This window comes from Cygnus atratus, chromosome 32, assembly GCF_013377495.2.
Source record: "Cygnus atratus isolate AKBS03 ecotype Queensland, Australia chromosome 32, CAtr_DNAZoo_HiC_assembly, whole genome shotgun sequence".
In the NCBI taxonomy this organism is placed as follows: Eukaryota; Metazoa; Chordata; class Aves; order Anseriformes; family Anatidae; genus Cygnus; species Cygnus atratus.
In genome coordinates, this window is record NC_066393.1 from 413,586 (window position 1) to 428,875 (window position 15,290).

At 38.0% G+C, this 15,290-nt stretch overlaps 1 protein-coding gene across 1 annotated transcript; it reads right to left on the reverse strand.

Moving 5' to 3' along the window:
* Nucleotides 1-1,157: 1,157 nt before the first annotated feature.
* Nucleotides 1,158-14,586, reverse strand: LOC118259882 (butyrophilin subfamily 3 member A3-like). Its single transcript, XM_035569740.1, has 12 exons — nt 14,552-14,586; nt 12,020-12,094; nt 10,964-11,236; nt 9,783-9,881; nt 9,093-9,119; nt 8,030-8,056; nt 5,133-5,159; nt 4,514-4,540; nt 3,588-3,614; nt 2,789-2,809; nt 2,473-2,499; nt 1,158-1,910 (listed from the first exon to the last, which is right to left on the reverse strand). The coding sequence occupies exons 2-12, from the start codon at nt 12,090-12,092 to the stop codon at nt 1,390-1,392; spliced, it is 1,149 nt and encodes a 382-aa protein (XP_035425633.1). The 5' UTR covers nt 12,093-12,094; nt 14,552-14,586; the 3' UTR covers nt 1,158-1,389.
* Nucleotides 14,587-15,290: the final 704 nt, after the last annotated feature.

Genomic DNA, 15,290 nt, shown 5'->3' on the forward strand with positions numbered 1-15,290 from the left:
GTATAAATACTTGAGGTGTGGGAGACAGAGGGATTTTGCCAACCTCTTTTCAGTGGTTTGTGGGGACAGGACAAGGGGCAACGGCCACAAAATTGATCACAGGAAGTTTTGCACCAACATGCGAAAGAACTTCTTTACGGTGAGGGTGACGGAGCACTGGAACAGGCTGCCCAGGGAAGTTGTGGAGTCTCCTTCTCCGGAGATATTCAAGGTCCGTCTGGATGCCTACCTGTGCAACCTGCTCTAGGGAACCTGCTTTGTCAGGGGTGTTGGACCCAATGATCTCTTGAGGTCCCTTCCAACCCCTTCAGTTCTGTGATTCTGTGATTCTTTTCCTCTGTTTTAATGTATATTTCTCATTTCTCAGTTGGTCATTTTTCTAGGCACTGGTGACTTTGAGTAATAAGGCCATGTTGTTTTACCTGGACACATCTCACTACACTGACGCAATACGCTGATTGACCTTTCAGTTATTCACACAAATGTTATTCATGAGAGTTTTAAACTGAACTAAGTATTAGGACTGAGCTACCCTCTTTTTTAACGTTGACGTAGCCCCACTTTGAATTAGAGGTGATATTGAGCTTGCAAATTTGGTCATTTAATTCTAGGTGCCTACATTCTCTACTGATTGTAACTGGAATGCGATGTCATTCACTTGCCTGAAGACATACATCTATTGCCATTTACAAGCCATGTCCTATCTTCCCTCATCTTCAGCTGCTACTCCAGGAGAGAGATTCCCATAAATCTTATGTTCAGACAGCCCCATGGGAAATCAGATTGCATTAGGCTTCCACATTCAGACAGTTGAATCTGACTGTTGTCTGCTGTTCCTTAGGTCAAACTATCTTAACCAATTGTTTACATACAAGCAATTGCTTCTGAGTTTCATCACTACTGGTAGTTTTATCACATCCAGTATGTAATCTGTGGATTTCACCTTCATCACTTAATATTACTTCTAAGCAGAATTCCAAAATGGGGTCTTGCATTTCATAGTTCACAATTTGTTTTATATTTGTACTTTTCTGGTTCTGTATAAAATTTGAAATTTGTATTAATACCCTTCCTGGTAAACTGAACAAATGGGTTTATTAGTTAAAAAAGAATTTACAATAAATACTGCAATAAATCCATAATGGTTTGTTTTGTTTATATATATATTATATTTTATTCAGGCAGTAATTGCAACATTTGATAGGCTTGGGTTTTTACAAAATCCATTCTTACTGCAAGATGTCTAACTAGGAAGTACCTCAGGGACTATTTATTTCTTGGCCAGGTTTTTAAAAGCTGAAAATTATTTTTTTCTTCCTTTATTCTTTTTCACCCTCTCTTACTCACCACATTATCAATTTGTTAATCTCCTGGCCCTGTGGAAGAGCATCAAAGAGAGGGTAATAGGTTTAAAGTCTTTACAGGACGTACTCCCAACCATTTGCCATCAGAGCCTGGACTGAAGAATGGGTACAGCTTCCCAGATAAGTTGTAATAGATGGATCCAAGAGAGCTCTTTTCTTCAACATCATAGAATGAAAGTTTTTTACATTTTTGGTCCAGGAAAACACCCACCACACTGCACTGCTTGCAATTTCTTACATCCCCCTCATCAGTTAAGATGTATTTCCCCTGAGAAAACTGTAGACTAAGTAAATTCTCCCCTGGGAGAGAATTCTCTGTGTTGCTCATAAGCGCATTCCTAATCTCCTCACTCACCACTCCTAGCGCCCACTCTGATTGGTCTCCCACCTCCACTTCCCAGTAATGTTCATTTTCTGAAAAACCCTCAGTAGCTGCCACCATCATTTCGAGGGCATTCTCTTTCTGGATGGAGGACTTCACCCTATTTTTTTCCTCATTAATGCAGAGGCTGGGGTGCTTGTATTTCTGATCCAGAGTGATATTAACTTGAGAAAGGAAAAGAAAAAAAAAAGAAAAAAAAAACAACTAAGTTATTTCTGATTTTCAGAAAAGCAAACAATAATCTCAAAGGAAATGAATACAGAAAAGAAACTGTAAAATAATTAAATATATATATACACCCAGGAATATACAGTGTGGTTTTGTGACACAAAAACTCAATGGGAAAAATAACATCCAGCAGGGCACACCTTTTCTCTGGTTTTACTGTGACTTAATGAAACCATCTGCACTCTGAGTAAGGGACTCAAGGTCCTTTGGTCAGATTTCTGGCAAATGGCTTTTTGAATAGAATGCAAAACTGAACCTCTTGAAGCTACATAACATTTTAAAAGGTCCTAGTTAGCACAGAAATTATTTATCCCAACTCATGACACTGAGAACTGTTTAAATGGGGATGCCTACAAAAGCCTATGTGCTCATTTTGACCAACAAGCTTAAAATTTTCTCTAAATTATGATAGCCTGTGAATTTTTCATAACACAAATGATAGACTCTTGTATGTGCATGAAAGAACATGAGGTTAATGGCAGGCAAGACTTAGCTTACCTGCATTGCTACGAGCTTTCCAGAACTCTGTAAGAAAAGAAAAGAGTGGTTAATTTAAATTACTGCAGAGTGTTAATATGCCAGATTGTGGAGCTGTGTGGTGGTTGAGGTTGCAAGAGAACTCTGGAGACCATCTGGTCCAACACCCCCTGCTCAAAGAGAGGTAGCCAGAGCCATGTTCAGAGGGCTTTTGAATATTTCCAAGGTGGGAGACTCCACAACCTCTCTGAGCAACCTGGTCCAGTGCTCCATTTTGATAAAAAATATTTGATAATATTTAAAATTTGATGAAATTAATTTTCAGATTTCAACTCACCCAGTTCATTCCGTGTTTTCTCTGAAAAATAGAGAAATTTATATTATCCCTATGAAAGGCAAAGCTCTTCTGTAGGGTATCTGCTAATATGAGTATTTCCAATACTACATTGCTAAAGTATGACATGGCTTAGGACTCAGAAGGGGATGTTAGAGTAACTTTGTGTGTGTAGAGGTTATCTAAATCCATGCTAGTCACCTGCACTCTGTGTAAAGTAAGGAGAAAGAGACTGGTACATCAGAAAGTGTTTCTTCTTTGCTGTTTCAATCACCTGTCTCTTGGTGGTATCTCTATCTATCTTCATCTCTCAATAAGAAAGCCTAGAACACTGATTCAGTCTTGATGTCCAGAATTTAAATAACTAGCTAGGCGAGCTGAATTGCTTGTTAGGAGCTGTAGGCATACTTCCACATCCTGTCAGATGACAAACAGGAGCTTTACACGTCCAAGAGTCAAATTGTATATAAATACGTATATATGTTTTATTCCTGTTTTCAAAAGTATGCGTTAGGAAGGAATATGTTTTCTGCTCAGCAATAGCAAAAACTGTACCCTTAATTGACTGAAATGAAATTCCCATGATGTGGAAACAGACATTCCAGAGTCCAAGATTGTGCCAGATAAACATTTTTTTAGGGACAACTATGCCTCAGAGTGTGAAAGAGAGAGTGCAGCGCTGTGACAGATCTCAAACCTGGGGAAGACCTCAGAAATTTGCATAGTTCAGATCTAAAATAATATTTCTGAACATAAATAAATGATTTTTAAGGATATTTCAAAGTTAACTTACTATCCTTACCAATTTTGTCCATTGCATTATCAGTTTCTATAAAGAAACAAAATTAAAAGTCCATGAAAAGCTAGGAAGACTAAAACAGGTGAATTATGCTACTATCATACATTATAGAATACTTTATATATAGGATTAATCTGTTCATATAATGCCTCTATTATTCTGCATATGTAAGTTTTCTCTAGTATTAAATAATGTGCTGGATAAATATTCCCAAACTCAAAACATGACAAAATGAACAACAGGAAAAAAAAAGAAAAAAAAAAATAGAAACCATCAGGGATGATTTAGAACAAATAGCTAACAAGGACACTTAGGGTTCAGAGAGCATCTGAAGAGAAGTAGAGTGACGCCTCTCTCAATAACACCAAGCCTGAGATGATATTCACTCATGTACACAATGTTATCACACAATGCTATCCTTTTTATGGCTCTTAGCTTCACCTGGGGACACATCTTATCACAGCTACTTTTTGAGAACTCTTTTTTCCTTACTTCAGATTTTTTTTATTACATTCTTTTTAATGTTTTGATCAGATGGTTTAGTCATTATTTTGCTTTGAGTTGTAATAATAAAAAAAAAGTTCTACCTAAGTATTTTCTAGCAATGGAAAAAACACTTTCTGTCTCTTTCTAGGTAGATATCTACATATGCTCTCTATGTCTATATATAGATATATACTTATATAACTATAGATAAAAAGAGGGACTATACGTACACATATGAACATAACAACTTTTACATTATATTTTGGTTGTAGTAGGGGAGTTAATCTTTGCAAATAATAACTTCTAAGAGCACTTCCCAATTCAAAATTGCATAAAACACCACTGTTTTATTAGAGAGGTCATCTGCAATGCATGTTTCGGGATATGGTTAAAAGAATAACGTGTTGTAGTAAATGTAGAGTAGAAAACAAATGTTATTTTACCCTTCTGAAAATTCTTCTGCTCCTCATCTGAAAAGAAAACAAAGCAGAAATAACAGTAAACTATACATTTCTCAAGAGGAAAACTCACAAAATCTCACTGAGAATTTTGGTGTTAAATAATTTGTTCATTTAGTGAAGTGGGGCTTAACATTAATTAAGAATAAAATTTAAGGTACACAAGTAGGTTTTCAAAGGAGATGGGATAAATTGTCCTCTGGAGACACCCATCTTCCTCTGTATACTGCAGAAGGAGTCTAGATGATTAGCTTAGTCTAGATTTGTAAAATCCATTGGCTAAAACCAGATGGAATTAATGATATCTGGTGTTATTATCTTCAACTTAATTGAAAACACTGGGTTTCAAATAGAAGGACATTTTCCGTATGGGCCCTCTCTCATGATACTAGATTTTTTTGAAATATAGAGTATTCTTCTAACCAAGGAATACTCAAAACCAAAATTCAAAACCAGCATGGGAATAAACAAGGAAACCTTGAAGAAAATAGAGAGGCCTGTAGCTTGTGCAGTCTTTCTGTAGCTTGTGTAGTCTTTTAGCTGACAAAATAAGGAAACAGAGAGACAGGTAGCGTAACAAAGAGAAATCAAAATACGATCTTACCCAGTTGACGATTGAGATCATCTATATCTGGAAGAAAAATGTTTAAGTATTAAAACACTAATTTCTTTCCATTTTATTTTAAACACCAGCTAAGCTGGTGTTCGGGGAACTATAGGCCTGTTAGTTTGACCTCAGTGCCAGGGAAGCTCACGGAGCAGATTATCTTGAATGTCATCACGAGGCACTTGAAGGGCAACCAGGCGATCGGGCCCAGTCAGAATGGGTTTATGAAAGGTAGGTCCTGCTTGACGAACCTCATCTCCTTCTATGACCAAGTGACGCGCCTGGTGGATGAGGGGAAGGTTGTGGATGTGATCTACCTTGACTTCAGTAAGGCTTTTGACACTGTTTCCCACAACATTCTCCTCAAGAAACTGGCTGCTCGCGGCTTGGACTGGCGTACGCTTCGTTGGGTTAAAAACTGGCTGGATGGCCGGGCCCAAAGAGTTGTGGTGAATGGAGTCAAATCTGGTTGGAGGCCAGTTACTAGTGGTGTCCCCCAGGGCTCAGTGCTGGGGCCGGTCCTCTTTAATATCTTTATCGATGACCTGGACGAGGGGATCGAGTGCACCCTCAGTAAGTTTGCAGATGACACCAAGTTAGGTGCGTGTGTCGATCTGCCCGAGGGAAGGAAGGCTCTGCAGGAGGATCTGGATAGGCTGGACCGATGGGCTGAGGTCAACTGTATGAAGTTCAACAAGGCCAAGTGCCGGGTCCTGCACCTGGGACACAACAACCCCAAGCAGCGCTACAGGCTGGGAGATGAGTGGTTGGAAAGCTGCCTGGCCGAGAAGGACCTGGGAGTATTGGTTGATAGGCAGCTAAATATGAGCCAGCAGTGTGCTCAGGTGGCCAAGAAGGCCAACAGCATCCTGGCTTGTATAAGAAGCACTGTGGCCAGCAGGTCTAGGGAGGTGATTGTGCCCCTGTACTCGGCTCTGGTGAGGCCGCACCTCAAGTACTGTGTTCAGTTTTGGGCCCCTCACTACAAGAAAGACATGGAGGTGCTCAAGAGAGTCCAGAGAAGGGCGACAAAGCTGGTGAGGGGTCTGGAGAACAAGTCTTACGAGGAGCGGCTGAGGGAGCTGGGGTTGTTTAGCCTGGAGAAGAGGAGGCTCAGGGGAGACCTCACCGCTCTCTATAGGTACCTTAAAGGAGGCTGTAGAGAGGTGGGGGTTGGTCTATTCTCCCACGCGCCTGGTGACAGGACGAGGGGGAATGGGCTCAAGTTGCGCCAGGGGAGGTTTAGGTTGGATATTAGGAAGAACTTCTTTACTGAAAGGGTTGCCAGGCACTGGAATGGGCTGCCCAGGGAAGTGGTTGAGTCGCCATCCCTGGAGGTCTTTAAAAGACGTTTAGATGTAGTCCTTAGTGATATGGTTTAGTGGAGGTTTTGTTAGTGTTAGGACAGAGGTTGGACTAGATGATCTTGGAGGTCTCTTCCAACCTAGACGATTCTGTGATTCTGTGATTCTGTAAGCACCACACAACCTTTTGTTCACTCCTCACAGTGAGATGGGGGAGAGAACTGAAAATGGGAAAAGTGTGATAACTTGTGGGTTGAGATAATTACAATTTAGTAAGAAAGAAAGGAAAAAAAAAAAAGAGAGAGAAAAAAAAAAGTGATGCAAAATGCAATTGCTCACCACCCACCAACTGAGGCCCAGCCAGTCCCTGAGCAATGGCAGCCCACCTTCCCAGCCAACTTCCCCCAGTTTCCCCATGTTTCCCCCCAGTTTCCCCATGTTCAGCTTGACATTATATGGTATGGAATTCGGCCACTTTGGGTCAGCTGTCCTGGCTGTATTCCCTCCCAACATCTTGTGCACCCCCAGCCTCCTCGCTGACAGGGCAGTATAGAAGCTGAAAGGTCCTTGACTCTGTGCAAGCACTGCTCAGCAACAACTAAAACATCAGTATATTATTACCACCATTTTCATCAAAAATCCAAAATAGAGCACCGTCCATATCAGCCACTATGAGGAAAAATAACTCCATCCCAGCCGAAACCAGGACACTGTTTCACTGTGTTCTCCATGGCAACAGATAAAATGAAGTGATCTGATCTTTGTAAAAACACCAGATGTTCAACTGCTACAAGACAGCCAGAGATTTTGGCTGCATTATGTTCAGGCGGGAGCAAAAAGACTGCTCAAGAAAATCACCAAAGTAAAATTAAGTTTTTAAGATGACTTAACTAGGGGAAAAGAGGAGGGATAAAATAAATTAAACATCCTTTGATGACCATGTGATTGAACAGCCTTACCACAGGCATCTAAGGGATGGTTCTCGGTACTTATACGGAAACAATTGAACCATGTTCAGATAATGTTAAATATGGTTTTATAAAAGGTATAACTGATGTTTCTCCACAGTACCTTAAGGAGTACTAAAACAGTCTCAAAAATTTGCTGACTTTACTACATCTCTGGCACAATTTGCATGCCCACCACACTTGCTGTTAAGAGTAAAAACAATCTTCTTGCTCTACATTTGTACAATGAAGTCCTAGTAACAAAGCTCGTAGGTTTTTCATAAAGAGATCTGAAAAGGAATTTATTTTTGTGACTCTAAAGCTTAAACCTTTCCTTACTAGTTGAAATTCACCATGAAACATAATCCCAAATCAATTTGTCTGAATTAACTGACCAAATAATTTGCAAGCTCAAAGACTGACCGAAAATACTTAGATCAAACTTCAACGAATTAATCATTGTCCTTGCAGTAGGCATCAACTATCTTTAAATGTACAATATGAAAGCTAATTTAATGATTTCTAAATTTTACTTTGCAAAGGCAATACAGCTACTAATGTTTCCTGAGCTCAGCCTTATCTGTTTATAAAGGATCAGAAATTTACAGGTATAAATCACAGATAAAAAAGCTGTTACACTTACCTTGTTGAATGTCCTTTTGTGCATTTACTGTGAACAGAGAGAAAAATGTTTGAATCCTAAAAATAATTCAAGCACTAAACATTCAGTTTTAAAGACTACACAGAAGTGATTAAACCACAACAATTTGCACGTATATTTGTATGTATGTATTTGCATGCATATTTGTACATATACATAAATTGTTGGTTGTATCTGAATGCTAGGGAATAGCATTCAAAAATAAATTATTTTTCATAGACACATTTAAACAACTTCAGTAGTGTCATTGACTGGAACAAAAATAATAACCTTGTTTCCTCAAGTTAAGCCTGTTTCCTGCAATATTTGAAACAAAAATAGTAGAGATCAAGGGCAAAACAGATTTTGACATCTAACCTTGTTTTCTCTGCTGTTTCAAACTCATGGCAATTCAGGGACCAGCAGCTAATGACACTTTTTTGCAGTCACAAAAGAGCTGAGCTTGGAAGGGGACCTCTGGAGGCCACCTAGTCCACCCAACCTGTTCAAACAAATTTGGCCCAGGGCTGTGTCCAACTGGATTTTGAATGTTTCCAAGGAAGGAGATTCCACAACCTCTATGGGTTCCAGTATTCATACACCATCACAATAAAAAGGCTTTTTTAGGTTGTTCTCTGATGTCAGTATATACTGAGTTTTATTTCACAAGCCATACTAACTTACCATCTGAAAACTGGCAAAATGGATTAAAAATATTTCAGCAAGGACTAAATACAAATTTTATTAAAAGTTTCTGTAGACATATTCCCAATTTTAAACATCCAAAACATTTTTGTTTGTATGTAGTTTTCTAAGTTTAGTTTCTGGGTAGCAGTCCATTCCCTTAAGTATGGCAGAGAAGTATTTTCTTTTCTCTGGAGTTACGATTAATATAAAACAGCCACTGGATTTATTCTTATTCTCTTCTGTAACTCAGAAGTATTAAAAAACAAAAACAGCTTTAGGAATACAGGTAATTAGCCCTATTGTTTATACCACTGGCCAACTCTATACTGCTGTATGTATCAAGGTGTTCATGATGAAATGCAGCATTAACATTACTTACATGCACGAGTTGTAGCCTTATTGTTCACTGAGAGAGAGAGAAGGGGGAGGGAGGGAGAAAGAAAATGTTATCTAGCTTTCTTCCTTGCTTACTTCTATGTTTTCAAATGAAACTTTTCATATTCTGTAGTTGTCATGGGTACTGTTTGGTAAATACACAAATTATCTTCAAAATATCTTGATTTACATATATTTTCCACTACAATCATGAGAAATCACACATAATTTAATGAATAAAACTAGTGATATTGACAGAAAAATATCAGACAGCAAACTTCCTTGGCAACAGATTTATGTTGTAGAACTGTCCTAGAAACAGCATATAAAGCAATAAAATGACTTGCAAATAAATGAAGCCAGTGGATACATTTGGGTAGAGTAATATATTTTTGTGAGTGTTCCTTTATTTCAGTAATGAGATTAAGTTGAAACAATGATTTCACTACAGTAATGTGTTGATTCATATTGTCAAATGTAATTGTATAGATTTATAGCCCAAAATGTTGGAGTAGTTAACAGTTGCTTAAAAATGAATATGTAAGGTAATCAAAAACACATTAAAAAGTCATAGCTGAAAAATCACAAGTGTGATTGCTCATAATGCTGTTTACTCCCCAGATAACTCTGGACATGGTGACAGTCTTTCAACCAGATTGTACTAAGCATTCATCACCTTAAGAGTAGAACTTACCTCTGAGTTTATAAAATGCAGCAATAACGAGGAATACACTCAGGAGTAGGATCACAACAAAAGCTGCCAGCCAAGGGGAGGTGGCAGGAAAGAAGACATCTGCAAATTATTTAAGGTGATCAGTTATCATTTTATTCGCATAACTGACTATTAGCATTCTATCAGATTCATATGGGTAAGGAACATTGTCTGTAAAGCACTAGGAAGAGCAGTAGCTATCTCTGTTCATCTTTGATGCCTAGTTTCAATAGGCTAGTGACCAGTTTCAACTAGGCAGAACATCAGCATGAGCCTGGAAACAACCTCAAGTGTATCAGAATCCAGAACAATAAATGTTTATGGCTTTGCCTCCTGTCTTATCAAAATAAAGGTTCAAAAGCAAATCTCTGTGAATCTCAACACCTTTCAAAAGTTGTATCCTTAGGCTCAAATGAACGATGCTAAAGATATAGTTGATAGTTACTTGTGCTATAAATGTATAGCTGTGTGTTGTGACCACATTTTCACTTTACTGGAAAGCACAGAAGAAAAATTACTAGGATTAGTCTTCTTCCAAAGAAACTAGTCATCCATCTGTCAACAACTGGCAATTTACTATTGGAACTTCACATACTACAGTCTGAATAATTTTTGGAGTGGCCTATTTACTCCACTGAATGTAAAAAAGTAACTTTATACTCTGATTGTATGCCTAAAGTGAAACAAAATGAATTTGGATCTATGCTTCATTCCTAGACACCTGTAGGAGCAGTTCACCAGGACTTTTTTATCCTTGGGTTATTTTATTGTGTTAGCAAAGATTTGACCAAACCACTGCATTAGGTATTATATTAATAGAATAATAAAGGGAAGAAAATAGAGAGGGAGAGGAAGGGAACTGTATCCTCCTCCATCCCTGTGAGTGAGACTAGGTATCACCTGATCACAAGAGTTCATTTCCACCAGGCATGATCACACCCATGGAAGGGTATTTTCATTAATATTTTTACAAAGTTTTCCACTGACCTACAGAAGCTTATAGCTGTTCAGTTTTGTTAAATATATATTTATACATATATTACAGAAGAAAACTTCTGTGAAACTGATAATTCTGTTCCACTGCAAATTTGTTTTCCTGGAGCAATCTGGTCTATACACATTAGTTCACTATTTTCCCTCCCAAGCCAGAAGCTCATTCTCACCTGCAATGACAACTGAAGATTCTGTTGATGTTTTCAGCAGTTTATCTATTATTTTGCAGGACACAGAGTTTCCAGATCCTGGTTTCAAAATGATGGAGCTGCTGACATTAGCAGTGCTGGTACCAGTAGTGAGAGGAGTTCCAGTGATATTATCTCCTCTACTGTCTGTCCACAACATCTGAACTTGAGAAAACAACCTTTCAGAGAAACATTTGAGTCGAATACCATCATCCTCGTAATCATCCACAACAAGCAAGGGATCGTGGCCAGCACCTACAGAAGAGAGAGATGAACAGGTGAGCCACACACAGCAATCTCAGTGGTTCTACAGGGTAAGGGGAAGAAGACTGTGAGAAGTTTTGCATTTATAATGCCCTAACAGCACTTTCTCCACTGAAGATGCAGCCTTTATCAGATAACATCAGCATGTACTCCCACAGCTCTCATCAGAAGCAGCAGACAGATTGTAAAGCACAAGTCTGAGGATTAAAAAAAAATAAAATAAAATAAAAAAATCATGGATGCCTTTGAAGCACAAGTCATTAAAAGCTGTCCCTATTTTAAATGACCAGCAACAAGCACAGCCATGCAACTGCCAGTCAAAATTACCTTGACACCTCCATTCCCAGTACTGACAACACTAGGTTATCTGAGTATGTTCATCTCATCAAATCTTAGCTATCTAAAAGATAAGTACCTCATGGACGCAATTATCTTATAGAGAAAATGTGGAGAAACAGAACTTGCTACACAGTGTTTCATTCCTTTGGAAGATGGTAACATAAGATCTGTTATACTTTTTGAGCTCCTGTCTTCTCCTATTCACTGTACAGGTATCTTAGATAAAACTGAGCTCTCAGATGCTCAGTTTTAATGCCTGCACTTGAGCACACTGAATTCTAGAATTCGCACCTGTGCTCCCTGAAATCCAAAGAAATCATCTAAATCTGGACCTCCTGGAGAGGAGAAGACAGTCATAGGAGGCATCCATTCAAATGTATTCATAGTCTCTAAACAAATTTAGTACAGAGTGAAATTATTACAGAGCTCAATTACCTTCAGTGGGCTGGTGTGTAGATATCAACACCAAGATGAAGATGACTGCCGTCAGCTGGACTGAAAGCCCCATGCCTATATGGTAGAAGAAAAAAAAAACTGTTTGAAGGTAAAATAAAGGATGTGGGGGTCTGCATAGTTGAATTACATCATCCCCAAATTCACTCTTTCACTTTAAGATCTTGTCTACTGCTCATGTACACTACCTACATGCTTAACTGCAACCCAAGTGAAGCAGTGGCCAGAGCAGTCCTATGACTGCTCCTGTGAGCTGCATGGAGACGCTCCAATGCTGATATAGCAGTTGATGATTATGAACTGAGCAGTTCCTGAGCCAGGTAGACACATATCTCATTAGTCATACTAGTAAAAGAACTTGGGATGACTCTTTTGAGTTAAGGGCGAAGACAATATTGGTACAAAACAGAACACAAAATCTGCCATATTTGGATATGTAAAGCTATGTTATGGACACTGAAAAGTCTTTTTTTTTTCATGCCAACTAATCTCTGCAATCCCAAATTGAGTTTGATGCAGTGCTGTTGATCTGTGGCTCCCTCTTGTGATTCTTGTGGTTGCTATTGAAACTAAAACTTGAAAATGAAGTCAACAGTTTTTCAAGACATTCAAATTTCAAGCCCAGCATCTTTTTTTTTTTTTGTTTTGAGGGGCCATCCCTAATTATAGATTTCCATAAATATCCCTGACAAAGTATAATCTAAAACACATAAATAAATATACTCTTTAAATAAAAAGGCATATTGGGATTGGTATTTTCTAAATTAAATATTTCACTTTGGAAACAATATAACCATATTTTCCTTAGATATTTTAAATGAAACTGTTTAAATAAATATTTTTTAAGTAAATTAACCATGAATTTAAAGCAGAAGTTTCCAATATTTATATAACCAAACCCTCTCTTGCTTTCTGTATGTATAGATAGACATAAAACTATAAATAAATATAATTAGAATAAATGTAACTCTGTATATATAGTCAAATAAGAATGTTTCACTTTGGAAATACTAAAAATTAACTTTTAAAAAACTGTAATTTAAAAAAAGAGAGAAGGGAGGAAGGGATGAAGGGAGGGATGGAGGGAGGGAAAAGATAGATCTTCCTTTAACATAGTAAAACAAACAATGCTTTCCTTTGAAGACCACCATATCTCTTGGTAGGTTGTGTTTTCTTCTCCCTTCCCCACCGCATGCACTATCTATATATATTTTGTTCTTTGTTTTGTTTTTGTTTGCTTGTTTGATTGCAAGGTAAAATGGAACTTCTCATTACTTTTGGCCCACCCATACTTCTCTGAGAATTTTCAGCATTTCCTCTGGTTATAATGACTAAGACAACTAATCACTTAACACACAGTAAGGTCACTTTCACAGGAGAAAAAATCCATATACCATGACTGGGAGATGCCTACTTTTCTTCACTGACTGTAAAAAGAGAGCAGGAAACTAAATTATATATAATATAATATATAGTATAAGTTCTACTTTTTATACTTTTTGAGGAGCATTGTAGTCTATTCCTAAAGCCATTAAGAATGTGGGACACTGACAAATTTATGACTGGCTTTATCAACTTTTTTTTTTTTAACTTTTTAAAAATTTACTTATTTTTTATTTATTTTTTGACCCTTTACACATTTTAAGGTCTTTTTTTCATGGCAAGATACCTAGAGAAAAGTTTTCACTTTTTTTTATCATAGCTAAGATTCTGATGGAAATACAAGAACTGAGATGCCTGGGATTTGAGGAAACAGGAAAGGAAAAAGCATAATATATTGAAAGGAAAGAAAAAAAGGAAAACAAATGAATGGGATCAAAAAATTAAAGTGTCTGCAGTCTGACTGCATTTGTTGTGTCATTGTCATTGTAAAGACAGCAATGAACACTCTGAAAATGAAGAAAAACACTGCGCACTGAGTGCACCAGCTACAAGCAGGAGCAAAGGGCAAGGAGTATTATGAACATCAAAAATGAAAGTAATGCCTTATACCTAAGAAAGAAGACAAAATGGCGGAGTGAGTTAAGGGATCTGCTCCCATTTCATGCTATTAATGCATAATCTCATCTGGGTCTTACCAAAAGGATTGTACATCCACATCTCACTTCAAGAGTGTGGATTTCCCTCTGCTAAATCTGATCTTATTTGAGCCTGAAGCCAAATCTAAAAGAAAGTATGGCTTCAAGACACGTAGATATGACAGTATGTTTGAAGTTTTTACCGTCTCTTGCAAGTAGCAGCTCACCATTCAGAAATACATACAAAACAGAGTTCAGCAGTTCCCAGACATAATCCCAAGAATTCTTTCAAGACAATACCTGAAATATCTACCAATCAACACAACTCAATGCAACACAACACAACAACTGCAAGAAACAGAGAGCTAAGAAAATATTCAGAAGTCCTCCCTACATAAGCAGCTAAAGAAACCACCGTATTTGTTAATGAGAAATACAAACCTGCATTTCCACAAATGCAGCTGTACCCTAAAGAAATCTGCATGCAGGTGCTTACATTTGTTGGCGATACTCAGAAGGTTGCTGGTACCTTTGGACCCTGACAGCAACAGCTTTCCTGAGCATAAAACTAATTCATTTATTTCCATAAGTTACCCATTAACCTTTGCAATGCAACAGTAAAATAAGGGAGGGGATGAAAAAGGAAAAAAAAAAAAAGGGGTTGTGGGTGGGGTTGGGGATTTATACTGCTATTTGGGGTCAAATACTCTACGGTAGGTAAAAAGAAGTGTAAAGTGCTCTCAGAAAACTTCAGACAATGGAAGCTTTCAATAATGTTGCGGAAAATGAATCTAAGTAACTGCTAGGGCTGGCCATTATTGGCCAGTTTATACTGGTGCTAATCTAAAAATGTGAGTTTACTGTTGGATGTATTGGAGGAGGTTTTTCAAGACAAGAAGAGCATTTCTACTTAAAATTTGGCATCTGTGTCTTCACTTTTTGTGTACAAATGAATGTTAAATATTTTGCATAAAACCTCCCTCCTCAGGAAGTGTTGCATCCTTCTAAGACTATTTCACAGAATCACAAAATTGTAGGGGTTGGAAGGGACCTCGAAAGATCATCAGGTCCAACCCCCTGCCAAAGCAGGTTCCTTAGAGCAGGTTGCACAGGTAGGCATCCAGATGGGCCTTGAATATCTCCAGAGAAGGAGACTCCACAACCTCCCTGGGCAGCCTGTTCCAGTGCTCCATTACCCTCACAGTAAAAAAGTTCTTTCACATGTTGGTGCAAAA

Excerpts from the sequence above, each read along its gene's own strand:
- LOC118259882 (XM_035569740.1), bottom strand. The coding sequence starts at position 12,092 with ATGGGGCTTTCAGTCCAGCTGACGGCAGTCATCTTCATCTTGGTGTTG. Across the intron at positions 8,057-9,092 it reads TAAGGCTACAACTCGTGCAT|TAAATGCACAAAAGGACATT; the intron begins GTAAGTAATGTT and ends CTCTGTTCACAG. Across the intron at positions 1,911-2,472 it reads GAAAGCTCGTAGCAATGCAG|TTAATATCACTCTGGATCAG; the intron begins GTAAGCTAAGTC and ends TCCTTTCTCAAG.